Source organism: Pelmatolapia mariae, linkage group LG2 (genome assembly GCF_036321145.2).
Source record: "Pelmatolapia mariae isolate MD_Pm_ZW linkage group LG2, Pm_UMD_F_2, whole genome shotgun sequence".
Lineage (NCBI taxonomy): Eukaryota > Metazoa > Chordata > Actinopteri > Cichliformes > Cichlidae > Pelmatolapia > Pelmatolapia mariae.
In genome coordinates, this window is record NC_086228.1 from 1690488 (window position 1) to 1709136 (window position 18649).

General features: G+C 40.9%; 1 protein-coding gene across 1 annotated transcript; it reads left to right on the forward strand.

The window, feature by feature from the left end:
* Window positions 1-1167: 1167 nt before the first annotated feature.
* On the forward strand, window positions 1168-17227 carry LOC134637971 (GTPase IMAP family member 8-like). Its single transcript, XM_063488574.1, has 5 exons — window positions 1168-1324; window positions 10309-10356; window positions 11168-11782; window positions 14426-15586; window positions 15627-17227. Exons 1-5 carry the CDS (start codon window positions 1168-1170, stop codon window positions 17225-17227), a joined length of 3582 nt encoding a protein of 1193 aa, XP_063344644.1.
* The last annotated feature ends 1422 nt before the right edge of the window (window positions 17228-18649 follow it).

The window sequence follows — 18649 nt, forward strand, 5'->3', positions numbered from 1 at the left end:
AAGGCCTTCATGTTTCAGCAGAATGATGCTAAACTGCATTAGACAAGGATGGGACAACATTCCTCTCCCAGAAGTTGAGCTGCTGCTCTCCTCAGCTCAAAGACGTTTATGCACTGTTGTTGCTGCACAGTAGAAACAATAGGTTTTATGTCTTTTGTATTGTGTTGTAGACTAAACATGTACACAAAACATTTGACATTTCATACCTGTGTTAAACAGGAAGCTGTGGGTGAAAACATTACTGTAAGAAAGAAACCACTTCTGTTGTGTGGTGCACGCTGTGATCATGAGGACATGAGCCATAGCCACATGTGGGATGGGTGTGTGAAGGAAGTAGTCTGGCTTTGATAAGATGCACTTAGAGTGGGATGTGCACTGCTTTTCCTTTGTTTTTAATCATTGTGCTCCCAAAGAGAAATTCAATTAATTTAATTTAGAAAGCTAAAATTCACAGCAACAGTCACCTCAAAACACTTTATCTTGTAGGAAGAAATCCAAGAATCAGATGATCACATTTGAGCAAACAGTTGGTGACAGTGGGAAGGAAAACCTCACTTTTAGGAGGAGGAAACCTCTGGCAGAATCGGGCTGCTAGAGGGGCGGGCTTCTGCTACGACCAGCTGGGGGTGCAAAGAACAAGAAAGGAGGGTATAAATCACTGGCCATCGTTCCCTTTTAATTAGAGGAGTTAATAGAAATGAAATACATGACATGGTTAAATAACATAAGAGTCTGCAGTCAGTCCTTGAAACACAGGCATATTTATAAGAATAATATAGACCATAAGTAAATAACAGTATATAAATAAGACAGAAAAATTATATACAGATATGGAAATAAAATGTATTCAATTACAGAGCAGTGTCTCTGCTTTGTTAGTTTTTGAAGATTTTAAAAATACTTGGTTTTACAAAGACTTGATACTTGATTGTGACCTACAGAAGGAAGTTGGAGCAGAGATTGCAGGGACGTGAGGAGAGGGCTGAGAAAAATCACTGAAGGTGGGGGTGAAACTGTGGGGGATATGCATAGAGCAAACGAGTTAAAACAACAGGTTTAACTCTGCCTCCTCCTGCTCAAACATCATCACATCACACCATCTGTACTCCTGTGAGACCTCCACATGCCCCCAGCAAACCCCCATCACTCTCACCTCCATCGCCCTCCATGCCACCCTGTATCACAGCCCCAGATACCACCACGCCCCCAGTTAGTCAGACCAGCCAGCACGCCCACTCTGGTGAGAAGATAGTTGAGAAGCTCAGAAAGGGAAAACCAGCTAAACCTGACGACATCGGCCCCAAAGTGCTGAAGGCTGTGTGGAGTACTTCAGCACCACCTCTACAACCTGAGGCTACGTCCACACTAATGTGTTTTCATTTGAAAACGCATCGTTTTCTCTCCGGTTTGGCCTCCCGTCCACAACAAGACGGCATTTTCACTGGTGGAAAACGCAGTGTTTTGAAAACGATCTTGAAAACGCATACATTTGAAAACGGTGCTTTTGCGTCGCAGTGTGGACAGCGAAAATGGAGACTTTCTGAAACGATGACGCATGTTAGTCATATGATGCAGTCATGTGACCAATTAAACTAAGATAGCGGAGGGCATTACACAGCAGTTGTTTTGTTTGCTCTCAGTTTTGACAGCCCTATTAAAGATTCAGATCAGCTTGTACATGCTCCAGATAGCTTTTCTTCTTCATTCTCACTCACTTTTGCAACTTTGTACTTTTGTGTTACTCGCAGCAACAACTCCACCTCATTGTTAGTCCACTTAAAAAACTCAGTGCTTTTCCTCAACATTTTACTGCGACGTTTCAAAGAGCGAGAAAGTAAATAAACGGCAGACTAAATGAGGCAGGTCGAATCTTCTTGCATTTCACGCATGCACAGTACTGGAACGTAAGCGTTTTCGGCCGTTTCAATGTGGATGCACAACTCTGTGAAAAGGCCTGAAAACGCTAGTGTGGACGTGGAGCGTTTTTCAAACGAAAATGCCATTTTCAAATTTATCCCGGCTAGTGTGGATGTAGCCTGAGCCTGCTCCTTCCAGAGCCCCACTGCCTGAGACTAGAGTTGGATGTCTCGAGACCGGTCTTGGTCTCGAGACCGGTCTCGAGACCACTTTTACGTGGTCTTGGTCTCGTCTTGGTCTCGACAGACTTTTGTCTTGGTCTCGGTCTTGGTCTCGCTGTTTCGGTCTTCCGTTCTCAAATCGACATAGTGTTCGGGAGATTTGGAGTCAACCATCAGCGGAGCGGGGGGTGGCTTACTGGGCTTAAGCCCGGGTCATTTTTTCAGAAGCATGGGGCACCGTCGTAAATTCCCCCTAATTTTGGTATGATCCGAGCTCAGGCACTAGGCGACTGAGCACAGCACCCATGTGAGCGAGGGGGGAGAAGCTGCTGCCTGCGAGTTTGCTGCAGACAGAGGACAGCTTAAGTTTGACCAGGTACCAAAGCAAATCATTCGTACTGAACTAATAATGTAAATATGACGGTGTATCACAAAAGATTGATATCAAACTGATCACTTGGTTGCGTTACTTACTCTTCGAGTGAATCAACAAATGGATAAATAAAAAGCCGAACAACAATGCTGATTTTTTAGAGAGTCTTAGCTTACATTTCATGTTTTCAGTTGTTACCCTCCACGGCTAAACAAACTCTCTAAATCGGTTTCAATTGTGTACTGATGAACACAACAATGGACATAAGAAGCTTCTTTCAAAGAAAAAACTCAGGTAGATGTTATTTTATATATTATGCTTTGTATGTTGTTCAGTATATCTATGCAAAACAAGAGGAATTTCAATACACAGCAGTATATTCACAGATGAAACCAGATATTTACATACACTTTAGGTAGAAAACATAAAAACAATTTTTTACTGTTAAACATCAATTTAGAGTAAACTTTTGTTTTAGATAAATAAATGTTGAGATATCTTTTGAATTAGTTAAATGTCAGAATAAAAAGAGGGAGCTGTCTATTTTAATCACTTTCATCAAATGTAGGAGTACATATACACTAAGTTTATTGTTAATTAATAAGAAAACTCCAGACGATTCCATTCTGAGCTGAAGAAGCTTCTGATAGGTTAGTAGAGTCCATGTGAGTAAATTGGTGGCACAGCTGTGGATGCATATAAGACAAAACACAGAGCCTGTTTCTGTGACATGTGAAAATCAAGAGATATCAACCAAAACACCAGGAAAAGAATTGTGGAGCTCCATAAGTGTGGCTCATTTTGAATACAATTTGGTGCCATTTGCAATTAAGAAATACAGATAGTTTCTCTCTTTACTCTTAAAGTTAACAAATATGTTTTTTATATTTATCAATCTAAAAAAATAAACATTTAGTCTGATTTGATGTTACAATTAAAAAAGTGTTTTTGTTTTTATCTGAAGAGTGTGTAAATATCTGGTTTCAACTGTATATTTGATGATGTTGGTGTTTGGCTTGATTGTCAGCACAAAGAGGGAGAGAGAGGAACAGAAAGGGAGAGAGAGGGAGAGAGAGAGAGAGAGGAACAGAGAGGGAGAGAGAGGGAGAGAGAGAGAGAGAGGAGAATGAGGACAGAACAGAGATGGAACAAGAGCAGGTGAGACACACATGTTAGTCAAATGGTTGTTTGCCAAAACTCATCAGAACATGTATCTAGTGCCTGTTTCTTTTTAGATACCATTTGTTACTTTTCAAATTCTATATTTATTAAGTTCTGCAGGCTTTTTTGCAGTACAAGGCTAAATAATGATATAAACTTTTCAGAATCTAAATAGTGTACTTTGGTAGAATTAAAAAATAAGTGTAGTGCAGGTCTATGATGATTTTCAGTGCTACTATCATCTAGTTCTGATTCTGGTTCTGTCTTGGTTACTGTTGTAGTCCTGTTTTAATTCCAGATCAGTTCTGGGTCTGGTTGAATTGGGGTTTAGTCCCTGTGTCTTGATACAGGCCCGACTTTGTTCTGCCTTGCTGCTTAATTAAAAAACTAGTTTAAGGTGTCCTGCATATGTGATATTTATTTATTTTCCTATATGAAGTTATTCTTTTTTGAACAAAACTCAAAACAGAGCCTATTAATCTTTCAGTCATTTCTACCCTCACTTAATTTCCTTTCGCTGCTCAGCTCTCACACAGTGGCTCAGTTATGCTCCAATCCCTCCATATTGTGGCCAATCACATGCGAGGATATAGGATAATATCATTATGTGAAAAACAAAGAGGGTGAGAGACGCGACAGTCAAATGGAGCATGCGTCTGTCCTCTCAGTAAGTGAGTGAGACAGTAGACAGCGGTGAGGAGGGCTGTGCGAAAGCAAAAACACATAAATATGCCTGACACCTGTAAACGAAGCAGCATCTGGCTGCAGTTTAAAGACTTTTTTGTCTCGGTCTTGGTTTTGGTCTTGGTCTCGTCTCGTCTCGACTCGGTCTCGGTCTTGGTCTCGTCTCAACTTGGTCTTGGTCTTGGTCTCGATACCCTCTGGTCTTGGTCTTGTCTTGGTCTCGGATTAGACGGTCTTGACTACAAGTCTACCTGAGACCCACCCAGTGGCACTGAATGACTGCAGGCCTGTAGCACTGATCTCTGGTATCATGAAGGTCATGACCCTCTGTGGTTCGCATACCAGCCTCATTTGGGGTGGATGATGCAGTTATACATCTGCTGCATGTTGAGAGTTTATTCCTCCCTGCATTGACCCAACACCACAGTTTGTATATTGATCTTTGAGTTCTCAAGATCCTTTAACACGATCCAGCCTGCTGAGTGTTAGGGATGAAGGTGGAGGCTACATGTTTCTATTTCTATGCTTCATTTTATAAATTTGCTTTGTTGTCAGACATATTATTGCTGTAATGACAACTACATTTCCCTCCAGGATTAATAAAGTTTCTCCATGATGTTGTTTTTTATTAGGTTTGATGTATTTTGTTTACTGTAACATACCTGTGGTAAACAGGAAGTTGTAGGTGGAAACATTACGGTAAGAAAGAAACCACTTCTATTATTTGCTGAAAGGTCAGCGGACTGTTCACCACATACGGTGTGTCATCTGTCAACAGGAGGAAGTGAGACGTATCCAGACGTGCGGGTGACAGAAGTGCAGTAGCACTGTTTCTGCTTCAGTCTTTGTTGAGTCTGATATGATGCACTTTTATATATCAATGAATTTGATTTGTTTGCTTTCAATAAATAACAAAAGGAAAACTTCGATTTGCTGATGATCATTCGAAGATTTTCCATCACAAATGTCAGGCGAGCTCTTCACAGGAGGCAGTGAGCAGCCTGCTGCTGCCCCTGAAACCCAGTGGGTGGATGTGCTGTGAAAAAGCATTTAATACATCGTGATTTGCGAGGTTTGTCACACTTGGACAAATAAAATATTGGACAAAGACGACCACAGTAAAACCAAAGTACACTTTTAAAATAATGATTTCATTTCTTAAAGGAAAACACCCTCGCAATGCTACCTGCTTTAATATGTACGTGTACAAGAATATTTAAAAATCAAGTCTCAAGTGTGGATCATTATTGTTTGAAATATTCTTTATTATTTCCTCTGATCTTTGTTTTAGTTGATTCTATTTAGAAAAGTGTTGCTTCAGCTTCAGCCTCATTAATGTTCTTCATGATCAATTATTATTTCTATGAGCATTTCTTATTTGCTGTTTTTTTAAAACGAAAACTCGTAATAATTACTAACATATACAAACAAAAAAAGATTTTTATTTAGGCAAAAGTACAGAAAACATGATCACCATTACTACCCCCCACCGCACGCACACACACCATGTGATCAGACACACAATCACACAAAAGAAGAAGCACTGCTGTATCTCAGAGCGTGCAGAGGTGTTCAGCTGTGAAGTCGGATCGAGGCAAACAGGTAACACACACACACACACACACACACACACACACACACACACACACACACACACACACACACACACACACACACACACACACCTGCTGTTAAAAGGAATCAATCACTCAAACTATAACCTTTCGGTCATTTCTTCCTTTTAATTGCATCAGGTTTTCCACCTCATTTGCATTTTTCCTGAGATGTGGACACACTCAAAAATAATATTTATGCCCAAAACGCTGACTTTCAATGTAAATTTGTTACATAAGAACAATATAAAATGTTAAATGTGGTGAAATGTAGTTGATTGATATACATTCAGTTTATACCAGGATTATTGTCTTTAATATTTAATATTTATTAAATCAATAAACCTTTGATTTTACAGATTTCAGCTGCATTTTACTCAGAATTATTTCTTCATGTTTGTGAGGGATAAGAATCCGTTTTTGAGTGTACAGATGTTTTTGCAGCTGTCCTTATTGTGGCTCTGATTGGTGCACTCTGCTGCTTAGACAAACAGCTCTGCTTGCAAATGTTTATTAAACCTGAAACTGTCCTTGAACATTTTGTGTATTTTTATGGAATGACTGACGTAATGAGTGGCAACATGAAAACAAACTAATAAAGTCCACTTTTGAAGTGGATAAGAATCTCTTTCCTATGAAAAGATCCTTAAATTTACATGTTACATGTTACATGTATGCTGGTACTGTGACCTGTGACATTAACAAGGGTCTTAGTTTGAGTCCAGAAGAGCCTTTCAGTGAGCTAAAATAATGCTTTTCACTTTTGATTTCTGAGAAAACACCAATATTGTTTAGTATTAACATGTTTTAACAAGTGTTTGAGTCAGTCTGAATTTTCATTTTTAGCTCATAAAATCAATTATTGTGATCATTTTGAGGCTGAGTCCTCTCTAAATGGCTCTTTGATGGTCTCACTCTGTGTAGGTGTGTTGATAACCTTCTGAATCCACTTAAAATACAAACATTTATCTCTTAAACCTTGTTTGTCCAAAAACAGATCGTCCACGTCAGAGTTACTTTGCTCTTGCTGTCTTGCTGCACTTCCACATTTCTCTTCACTTTCAGTGATTTCTGTTACGTAGTTTTTCAGCTCCACCTCTAAAGTTTTGGACAAGGTCATTTTAGTTCATCGTTTTAACAGACTGTGAAACTACTCACATCAAATTTCTTGTTCACGTTCACACAAATAAAAGCAGAAGAAAAGTTCAGTGATACTTAAAAATGAAACAAATGACAGGAAACCTACAATACACAATGACTGCTTAGAAGCTCATTTTGATTTCAGAGGAGAGTTTTGGCATGAATGTTTTCAGTGCTTGTGAAGAAGACTTTCGTTTGCTAACTGTCTGCATTATTCTGAACAACAGACCAAAGAAACACATCAAAGATGCAAAATAATAATTAAATAATTGATGCACAGCAGCTTACTGTGTTTTTGGCATCTGAGCTGTGCAGACCATTGTTTTTCTGGAGTTGTGGGGACACAGTGTAAAGTATTTAGTATTCACTGCTCATCCAAAGACTTACTGTATGATACTGCATGTGTCTGTATAAGCAAGTTTAGCACAAGAGAGCTTAAAATCATCTTTTCCTCTCTGCAGGTCAGTCAGTCGGTGGACTTTCAGCAGTGACATGATGGCAGCAGCAGCACCTGGTGAGTCCAGACAGACTGCAGGTGAGACCTGCAGCCTGCTGAGATCAGATTCATTGTTTTATACTGACAGGAGTGTGAAAATTGGTTGGCACTGTTGGCTTTTGGTAACTTACTGTGATTCTAAGACATGCAACACACCTGTTCACCTGTTGGAAGAAAAAATACACATCATGATAATAACGATAATTCTCTGTTTTGTAAACAGAAAAATTAATGTGTTGAGTGTTTCTCCACTTTCTGTTGAATTAGTTTTCTCTGAAAAACAAACATAAAAAACATTTATGTTCAGCACAAACATCAGCGCCAAATGAAACTTTCTGATTTCAAGGTTTCATTTCAATCAAACAGATCATTAACTTCTAACTTAGTGAGCCTGATGTGTTAGATGCCTTCAGGCGACTGTTGTTGTGCTTTGATGACAAAGAAAAAGTTTCTCTTGGCTTGAACTCTAAATGTGTTCACAGGGTGTCCCAAGAGTCTTTATATACTTTAATAAGGTCCTAAAAATTACACAACAAACTGAGTTTATTCATGATTTATCATCAACAAAGAAGTTGTTGCAGTTTTACTTGCTAGTTTTGCCGTCACATTCCAACACTGTGAAGATTAGCTGTATACCTCCTCATGAGCAGCTCAACTTTCAGCCACCTTGAGCCTCTCAGACGTTTTACAGCATCCCTTCCCTGACCTCGCTGCAGGCCAGTCTGCACACTAAACCACCAGCTTCAACCAGAGAGAAGAGAATCGTCACTGAACTTTTCCAGGACGGAGGGTGCAGGAGTGATTCACACATTTACACTCAGCATTATAATTTAATGCTTTCAGTTTTCGAACAACCTGAAGCTGGTACAGGTAGAGCTTTATCCTCTCTGAAGCAGAATGGAGCTTGTAGCGACTTCCACAGTCGCTAGAGGCCGGGGATGAAGCTTGCCTCTTTGCCTCCAAATCATTAGAGGAACAATCATCACCACCTGTTTGACTCATGATTTTCCCGTTTGTTTGTTCGATTTTTTTTATTTAATTTAATCTTCAGTGATCATCCATAAAACATATATCCACTGGAAGCCACAATAAACTTTGACCATAAAATCCTTTCAACGTAACGGCACTTTAATTGTCCATTGAACGTCATCCAAGCAGCATAATTAATAAGACGCAGCGCAGACATCAATCCAAGAGCGAAGCAAAAGCGTTGCACATTTAACCACCATTCATTCCATTCAGTGTCTCCTCTTGAAACATCTTAGCGCTAATGCAATGTGGCTTCCTTTTCCACAACCAGACATGCACAGGTATTCTTACCTGCGCTCCTCAGAATTGCGTCAGGTGTGTCGGTGCTGCTGGCTCACTCATTCAGATGCGCTGCACTTACTTGGCGTCTTTCAGGTTCCTTGATCTGATTTCTTTGATCCTGCTTGCGGCTTGCTTCTCCAGAATGCCGTTTTTTGTTGACTAAAAATGTAGCGACTTCCACAGTCGCTAGAGGCCGGGGATGAAGCTTGCCTCTTTGCCTGACGCGCTGTCAACTTATGCAATAATGCGAAAGGTGGAATTGTTTGCTTATTTATTAAAGTGCTTTGAGAGTTTACAGAGTAATGTAATCATCTCACGATTTGTACTCTTACAACGTCACAGGCTCTAATATAACAAAGCAAAACATGTTGTCCAGCGGTCAACAAAAATTACGGCTACCCAGCCCTCCTCTCTGTCAAAATCAAACCCAGTGAATGACAGACTGACAACGCCCATTTATGTCACCGCCAGCACCCACGTGACTCCCATAACAACCAAACAAATGAAAACCCAGTGATCATCAAAATTCTATATATTTAATTATGGCTCCTACAGAGCTTTTGTCGATGCTGAGTTAGAGTGCAGCCCTTCGATGAACCTTCGATGGCTTTGCATGAACGCCTGCTCCAGGAGCTTGGTGCTTTCATCAGTAACAGCCTTCTGCTGCTTCATTTGTCAAAAACAAATCCTGTTTCAAGAAACTTACTATGGATTCCATTAATTGTGTTATGCATTGCAGCAATGTGACGTCAATAAAGTTTCTCAAACTCACATTGAACTGCAGTCAGGGACTGAAAAATCTGCCAAGCAGCAGGTTTTTCTGCTTCAGTGTTGGTGAGCAAGGCGAGTGATCGTCTTACAAGAACTGTAAAGTCTGAGCTTTCACACGCTGATGCCCAAAGTTTCTCTGAATGATCCCAGCAACGAAAGAAGGAAGTGAACGGGGAGTTTTGGGACACGTGGTATATGATTATGTACACACACACACACACACACACACACACACATGTCTGGTTTGCTATCCTCGTGGGGACATCCCATTGACATAATGCTTTCCCTAGCCCCTTACCCTAACCCTAACCATAACCTAATTGTAACCCTGACAGTAAAACCGCATTTTGAATGTGAAAATTGCTTTCAACCCCGAGGGGACCTGGATTTTGGTCCCCATGGTGCAGAAAGTCCCCACCAGGATAGTAAAAGTCAGATTTTGGTCCCCACCAGGATAGTACGAACCCGTACACACACACACACACACACACACACACACACACACACACAGTGTTTATTTACTTATCGTCACTGAAAATAATGAGTTGATTGAAATATGATGATTGATGATTTAATTTCAATCATTTTCATTTTGTACTGATGTAAGCAGTGGTGAGCTCTGACAATTTCAGGCTGAAATTGTAAATTGGAGCACTGATTCATGTTTCTGTATTTTTGCAGATGATGATTTCAACAAACCAGAACACAGCAGCTCAGAGTTTGAGGACTGTAAGTCAAACTAACAACATTTCATATCATGAATAAAATAAGAAAAACTGGTGGATTAGAGGTATGAAATGTTTTGCCAGGAACTTTCTGATTTAAAAAGAGAACGAAGTGTCTATTAAATCCTGATTTCCTGCTCAAAATCTTTAATGGATTGAATGGAAAAAAGTGATTAAATGAAGATTAAATGAAGGTGTATATTTCTGTTTTGTTCACATATTATATTTTATATATTATATATATTATATTTTATGAAGAAACTGAGTAAAAATGGTCAGTGACCGTGGAAATCACTAGCTGGTAATGAAGCTGCACACGAGTCCATTTACAGTTGAAATAATCCATCCAAATAATCTGTTTACAGCCTCCACAGTGCAGCGGTCCGACTGCCCAGCATGGGCGTTATTACAGTGGATTAAAGCAACAGCAGAAACTAATTAAGTAGAAAAACAGTAATTAACCATGAAAATTACACTAAAATGTGATTTTAAAGTAAAGTGAAATTCCCCAGTATTTTAAGTGTTAACCCCTAACCCTAACAATTGAAATCTAAATTATTACCAATATGTACATCTTACAACATGGGTAAAATATTAGACATTAACAGACGAACTTTTGTTTCCTACATGTTTAAAAAGCTGTTTTGGACTGAAGAGCATAATCATTTCATTTTTTAAAAAAGAAGAAGAAAATGTGGTTAAAAAGACCACAGAATGAGACATGAATATTACTGTTTTTACGAAAAATAAATGAATAAATTGAAAAACGTTTTTAAAATAAACTCAGTGTTTCAGTAACTGAACTTATTTTTCAGTGTCTGAGCTGAGGGTCGTTCTGCTGGGAAACAGCTGGTCTAAGAGGAGCTCAGTGGGGAACTTCATACTGGGAGCGACTGTGTTCACCTCTGAGGACAAAGCAGACCTCTGTCTGAGAGTCAAAAGAGAGCTGAAGGGGAAAGAAATCGATCTCATCAACACTCCAGATCTGCTGTCACCTAAAATCTCCGCAGAAGATCTGACGAAACAAGTTGAGAACTGTGTGAGACTCTCTGCTCCTGGACCTCATGTGTTTCTGCTGGTCCTCCAGCCTGCAGACTTCACTGAGGATCACAGACAGAGGCTACAAATGGTCCTTGAACTCTTTGGTGATCCATCATTTGATCGTTCACTGGTTCTGATAATGCCCAAAGACAAGAGTTCAAGTTCCATTGAAAAGTATCTGCAGCATCCACAGTTAGGAGACATAATCAAGAAATGTAGAGAAAAATTGTTGTGGCAGAAGAACCTGGAACGAGAGCAGCTGTTAGCAGCCATCGATACAGTGGTGAAGAAGAGCATGGGGGAGGAAGTTTCCAGTGAGGAAACATCGGTTTCACCCAGTCAAGATGAGGAAGAAAAAGTCCCTGCCAACTTGGATCCTCTAAGGGGTGGTGAGTCTAAAACTGTGTTTTTTGTACAGTATAATGTGATGGTCAGGTTTAAGTTCAGGGTTTTCAACAGTGTTTTACAAATCCTGCAATTTGTAAAACTGTCTGGAAACTCCTGACAACTGCTGGCTCACTACCTTTCTGAAAGAAATCCTGGAGATGACATTTTTTTTAAATGATCCAGTCCACATGTAAACGCTAAAAATGAAATGTTGGCCAATCAGAAGTCTAGAAGCCTGGGAGGGAAAACAGGGTTTTGTACCCTCACAAAACCTTCAGTACTTCTGAAATGTTTTTGTTTTTCTGGAAAGGCAGTTAAATTTGTGTTACTTTGCAAGTGCCATTTTCAAGTGCTTTCATTATTTCAAATGTTAATAACTAAAGACAGTATTTTGGCTGTTGTGTAGACTCACAAGTTAGGAACGAACAACATGCATAGAGCATACATAAATGTAATTGAAAAAAAAAACCATTTATTCAAAACTGATGTCAGGATTTGGGTTGTGACAACGTCTGTGTTGAATGTAGAAACCACGTCTGAAGTTCACTCTGACGCCTCTGTCTTTCTTAATGGAGGGACAGTAACTGTGTGTGTTATATGTAAGCCTGTGAAAACTGCAGATAGTAAGATTAACAGCGGATAGAGACAGTATTTCGTCTTTATTGTTGAAATCCATAAACAATAACGTGGCGCACAGCGTGACGTCAAAAACGGCGCACACCATTGATGTTGCGTGAGTAAATTGCAAATCTCCACCCTGGCAGGAGCTTTTTAAAATCTCAGTTTTCAGTGACCCAAAATGCTGTTTATGTGTAGACGAAAGGCCCAAACGCATAGAAAAATCTGTGTTTTGCTTGATAACAGTTCTAGGAAACTATTTTCAAAACTCATGGAATATGGAGAGGTGAGATCATCTGCGTCTAGCTGTGAACTTTCCAACTTCAGTTCAGGTTTGAACGATTCCAGTTTGAAAGAAGGTGGAGACCCTCTTCCAACTGAGGACCATGGCCTTTGATTTAGAGGTGCTGATTCTCATTCTCGCCACTTCACACATGGTTGTGAACTGTTGCAGTGCGAGCTGGAGGACACCACCTGATGAGCCAAACTGATGAGAAACACATAATCTGAAAAAAATTTCTGAGACGAATTTCTGACGCCAACAAAGTGGAAGCCTTCCACCACTGGACTACACATAGAAATTCTGTCCTAAAAATAATGAACAGAATTGGTGACAAAGGGCAGTCCTGCTGGAGTCCAACACCCACCAGGAGTCTGACTTGTTGCCAGCAGTGTGGACCCAGCTCTAGCAATGGTTGTAGAAGAATCAAATGGCTTGCTGCAACAGGTGAAACACTCCATACCCCTAAAGAACTTCTCACAGAATACAGTGAGGGACACTGTCAAATCCACAAAACACATGTAGACTGGCTGGGCAAACTTCCATGCACCCTCAAATATCCTTGTGAAGTAAAGAGCTGGTCCAGTGTTCCACGATTGGGACGACAACCACATTGTTCCTTCTGTATCCGAGTTTTGACTAAAGCATGGACTTTCCTTTCCATCCTTGTGGAATAGACTTTCCTGGAGAGGTTGAGGAATGTGATCCCCATATAGTTGGAGTACCCCCTTGTGTCCAACTTCTTGAGGATGAGAACCCCCACCCTGGCTTACCAATCTAAAGGCTCTCAATGAGATCCTGTAGAGGTGTGTCAACCAAGACAGACCTACAACATCCAGAGCCTTCAGGAACTCAGGGCAAACCTCATCCACCCCAGGGGCTCTGCCGCCAACGAGTTGTATAACTGCCTCTGTGTCCTCACTTACAGTGATGGATGACTTCGTCCCTGTTGTCCCCAGACTCTGGTTTCTGGAGGCAGCAGCCCAAGCAGAGAACCTCAGACCTTACTCTTTCTAGGCAACTCCTCCAGCTTGAATACCATAGCATTCCCAGGCCTCATGCACTAGCTCAGGCTCCTTCCCCACCAGAGAGGTGAGAGTCCATGTCCAAGTCACCAGTCTCTGTAGCAGGGATCAGTCTGCCAGTGTCAATGTTCTTAGGACACACATTGCACCCGACCTCTATGGCATCTTAAGATGGGTTCCCTAAAGGAGGATGGGCCTATGTTCCTTCTTCAGGTTGCACCTAGCTAGGCCCCATGAGCTAAGGCCAGTCACCGGATACTCTCCCTCGGGTCCCCTCCCAAGACCTAGCTCCAAAATGGGGCCCAGGTTACCGGATGCCTGACAGGGTAAACTGTTCCCTTGGTCTGGTACTCTTAAGGGTCTTCTAAATTGCTTAGTGTCTGGTCCCTCGCCCAGGACCAACTTGTGATGGGACACAGGTGGCAAAAGCCCCCCAACAACATAGCCCCTGGGATCCCTGGAACACACAAGCCCCTCCACCCCAATAAGGCAGTGATTCACAGAGGGGCAGATAATATTAAAAGCTGATACTGGTTGTGGCTGTGAGTAGAGGGTGCATCTGCAGTTTTCTTGTTATCGTGAGTAATCATCAGCTAACTGTTTTAAGAAATAGAGGTGATCTTATTAATATTTCAAACAATGTAACAGAATGTAGTAATACTGTATTGATATTGTGTTTCACAATTTTAAAGGTTTTATCATTATTATTTTTTGTTTTTCAGCACATGAACTCAGGATAATGCTGTTTGGAAAAAGTGAGAACAAAAAATCATCCCTGGAAAAGATCATTATTAGAAAGAAAGAGTTTAATATGCCTAAAGTCCTTGGAGGAAAGCAATGTCGCGCTGCCTCTGGACAGTGGAACGGGAAACCGTTAACAGTAGTCAAAACCCCCGACATCTTCAGTCTGTCTGTGAAAACTCTGTTAGAAGTGATGAAGAGCTGTGTGAGTCTCTGTCCTCCTGGACCAAACGTTCTGCTGCTGTTAGTGAAACCTTCTGATTTCACTGAGAAGAACAGACAAACTCTGAATTTGGTTCTGAGCTTGTTTGGTCAAGATGCCTTTAAACACTCAATGGTCATTATAACACAGAAACAAGAGAAAGGCAATAACTCAGTGGAAAAACTCATTGAAGACTGCAACCAAAGACAGAACTGGTTTGAAAAAAAATGTTCCGCTACAGATTATTCAGAGTTGATGGAAGAAATGAATGAGATAGTGAGTGAAAACTGGGGAAAATATCTAATGTTAAAAGAAGAGGCTAAACCCAATCTGAAGTCCAGTCTGAACCTGGTTCTGTGTGGGAGGAGAGGAGCAGGGAAGACGTCAGCAGCCAAGGCCATTTTAGGTCAGACTGAGCTTCATTCAGTCTCCAACTCATCAGAGTGTGTTAAACATCAGGGAGAGGTGTGTGGACGTTGGGTTTCCCTGGTGGAGCTGCCTGCCTTGTATGGAAAACCTCAGGAGGCAGTGATGGAGGAATCATTCAAGTGTATCTCCCTCTGTGATCCTGAGGGTGTCCATGCCTTCATCCTGGTCCTACCTGTGGCTCCTCTCACTGATGAAGACAAGGGAGAGTTAGAGACCATCCAGAACACATTCAGCTCTCGAGTCAATGACTTCACCATGATTCTGTTCACTGTGGACTCAGATCCTACAGATCCAGCTGCTGTTAACTTTTTAAAGGACAATGAAGACATCCAGGAGCTCTGTGAGAGCTGTGGAGGAAGATCTGTTGTTCTCAACATCAAGGACAAACAGCAGATCCCACAGCTGTTTGAGTTTATAGAAAAAATTAGTCAGCCTACAGGACAACTGTGCTGTTATACAACTACAACATTTTTACACGCACAAATGGAGAAAGTCTTAAAGCTTGTCAGTGGTAAGCAGTTTAGACTGTGATATTTTCCAATGATCCAGAGTTTTAATCCACTTTAACTCTGATTGTTTTCATGTTTTAGGTGATGAGGTTGGAGAACAGGACTCAGACTGTCTCAGGATTGTGCTGATTGGGAAGACCGGCTGTGGAAAGAGCTCTACAGGAAACACCATTCTAGGAAGAGATGAGTTTAAAGCTGAATCAAGTCAAATGTCGGTCACACAATGCTGTCAGAAAGCAAATAGTGAGGTGGACGGTCGTCCTGTTGTTGTCGTCGACACTCCTGGTCTGTTTGACACAACTTTGACCAATGAAGAAGTTCAAGAAGAGCTGGTGAAATGTATCAGCCTCCTGGCTCCAGGACCACATGTCTTCTTGGTGGTGATACAGGTTGGGAGATTCACAGCAGAGGAGAAGGAGACACTGAAACTCATCAAGAAATTCTTTGGGAAGAATTCTGAAAAGTTCACCATCGTTCTTTTAACCAGAGGAGACGATCTGGAGCATCAGGGAGAGTCTATTGATGATTACATCAAGAAAAAATGTCACAGTTCCTTTAAGAAGCTGATCTCTGACTGTGGAGGAAGATACCATGTGTTCAATAACAATGACAAACAAAACCGTACACAAGTCAGTGAGCTGATAGCAAAGATTGACACCATGGTGAAGGACAATGGAGGACGCTTTTACACCAATGAGATGCTGCAAGAGGCTGAAGCAGCAATAAGGAAGGAGATGCAGAAGATTTTAAAGAAGAAGGAAGAAGAGATTCAGGAACAAAAGGCAGAATTTGAAAGAAAACGTAAGGAAGAAATGGAGGCCATGAAGAAAAGAATCGATGAAGAGAGAGAAAAGGAGAGAATACAGAGAGAAAAAGATCTAGAAAAAATGAGAAATAAAATTAGGGAAGAAGAAGAGAAGAGAAAGCAGGAACAGGAAATCAGGGAAAAGGATAAAAGGGAAAAGGAAGCTGAAGAAGAAAGACGTCGACAAGAATTTGAAACAGAACTTGAAAAGCTGGACAAACAAATTCAGTCAGAAAAAGAGGCAAAAGAAAATGTTGACAGAAAACTGGAAGAAGCCAGAGAAGAGATGAGAAGAAAACAAGAGGAGTGGGAGAAAGAACAGAAAGAATGGTGGGACAAACAACGACAAGACGAAGACAAAAGACGAGAGGAAGAGAAAGAAAAAATTGAAAAACTACAGGACAATTATAATGAAAAGCTGGAATGTGAAAAAATAAAAAAAGAAGAGGATCAAAGAAGAAGAGAACAGGAAATAAAAGAATTGGAGGATAATCACAAGAAAACTCTGGATGATCTAAAGAAGAAACATGAAGAGGAAGCCAGAAAGCAGGCTGAAGAGTTTAATGAATTCCAGAAGAAACACATGGAGAAATTAATGGCTCAGAGGGAGGAACACGAGAAGGAAATGTATGACTTAGTGAGACGTGTGACCAAAAAGACTGAAAACTTGAAAAAGATCAAGAATTTAATGCAAAAACATGAAAAAGAAATGAGATCTGTGACAAATGAAGAGGAGATTGAAGACCTCCAGGAAGAACATAAAGATCAGCTAAATAAGTTAATGCAAGAAATCCTGAATGAAGAGCTCAGGGACGCATCAGCCTGCAGCATTTTATGAGGAGAAATCCACTTTTACAGCTGTTCTTTAAATGTTAGAGGACAGAAACATCAAAAATGTGCAGACTTGTTGCTCTGCACGTTTTACACGTGCTTGTTCATCACAACCACAGAGAAATCTGCTGATTGGATAGCATCTAAAATAGTTCAGTTCAGTTTTATTTATAAATAGCACCAAATCACAACAACAGTCGCCTCAAGGGGCTTTATATGGTAACGTAAAGACGCTACAACAATACAGAGAAACTCTAAAATCAGATTACCCGTATTATGATGACCCTACGCCTACACTTTGGCTACAGTGGGAAGGAAAAACTCACTTTTACAAGAAGAAACTTCCAACAGAACCAGACTCAGAGAGGGACGGGGCCATCCGCCCACTAACTCCACTCATAACCAGTGTTGGGACTAACGCGTTATTAAGTAACGCGTTATTAAGTAACGCGTTACAGTAACTACGTTATTATTGTGGTAACGAGCACAGTAACTAGTTATTATGTCAAAATCAGGAAGGCGTTAATCGTTACAGGGATTTACATAGGCTCGTTATTCGTTACTTAGTGTGTTGCGTTCGACTTACCTCGGAAATCGGAACACAGACCTGGGAATAATGTCACACTCGAGTAAACGGCGTTCTGGTTAGCTTCGTCAGAGAAGTCGGGATTCCAATATGGCAATGCCCTCGAAAATGGTTGTTTTGCTAGCCCTCTACAAAAAGAAATTACTACTAAACACATATGCAGCCATAGCTGGACTCGGTGGGCTGATGGTGATTTTTCGTTTTGATGTGCCGATGTTTTTTTGTTTTTTTTTCCGTAACGGTATAAACAACGAAAGGTGGTGGATTGGCCAGATGCTGGCAGATGTGGAAAAAATAACTCAACTGTTTGGTGGTGGCATCGCGGAGCTTCCACAGATTCAGTAACATTAGCAAGTGGTGGAGGCCAGCAGGTGGATGAGGGAAAGGGGAGGCAGGAGGAGGAGAGACCCGAGGCGGCCGCCGGTCCGAGTGTCAGGTGAACTGAACTTCAGGTAAGAAGTTATGACCTGCAGTCTATCTGGGTCAGATATAAACCAAGACCGTTCGTTGTGCTGACTTTTTACAGTCAGTTACAATAACTCGTACTGGGTACTAGCTAGCATGACGGAGTTTCTATACAGCTGGGTGGGTGCTATGATGTTACTGATAGTGAACTTTATTTTATTCATAAGGTTAGTTAGTAGAGTTGCCAACCGTCCCGTAAAAAACGAAATCGTCTCGCATTCAAAGAAAATATTACGCGTTTCGTATTGAGCTGAAAAGGAACACAGTTTGTCCCGGACTTCAGCTACAATGAAAAAAAAAAAGACACAAAGCTGGAGTTATTCTGTGTCTTTACGCTGCAGCTGTTTCTTCTTCTCTCATTCTCTCCCCTCCCTCTCC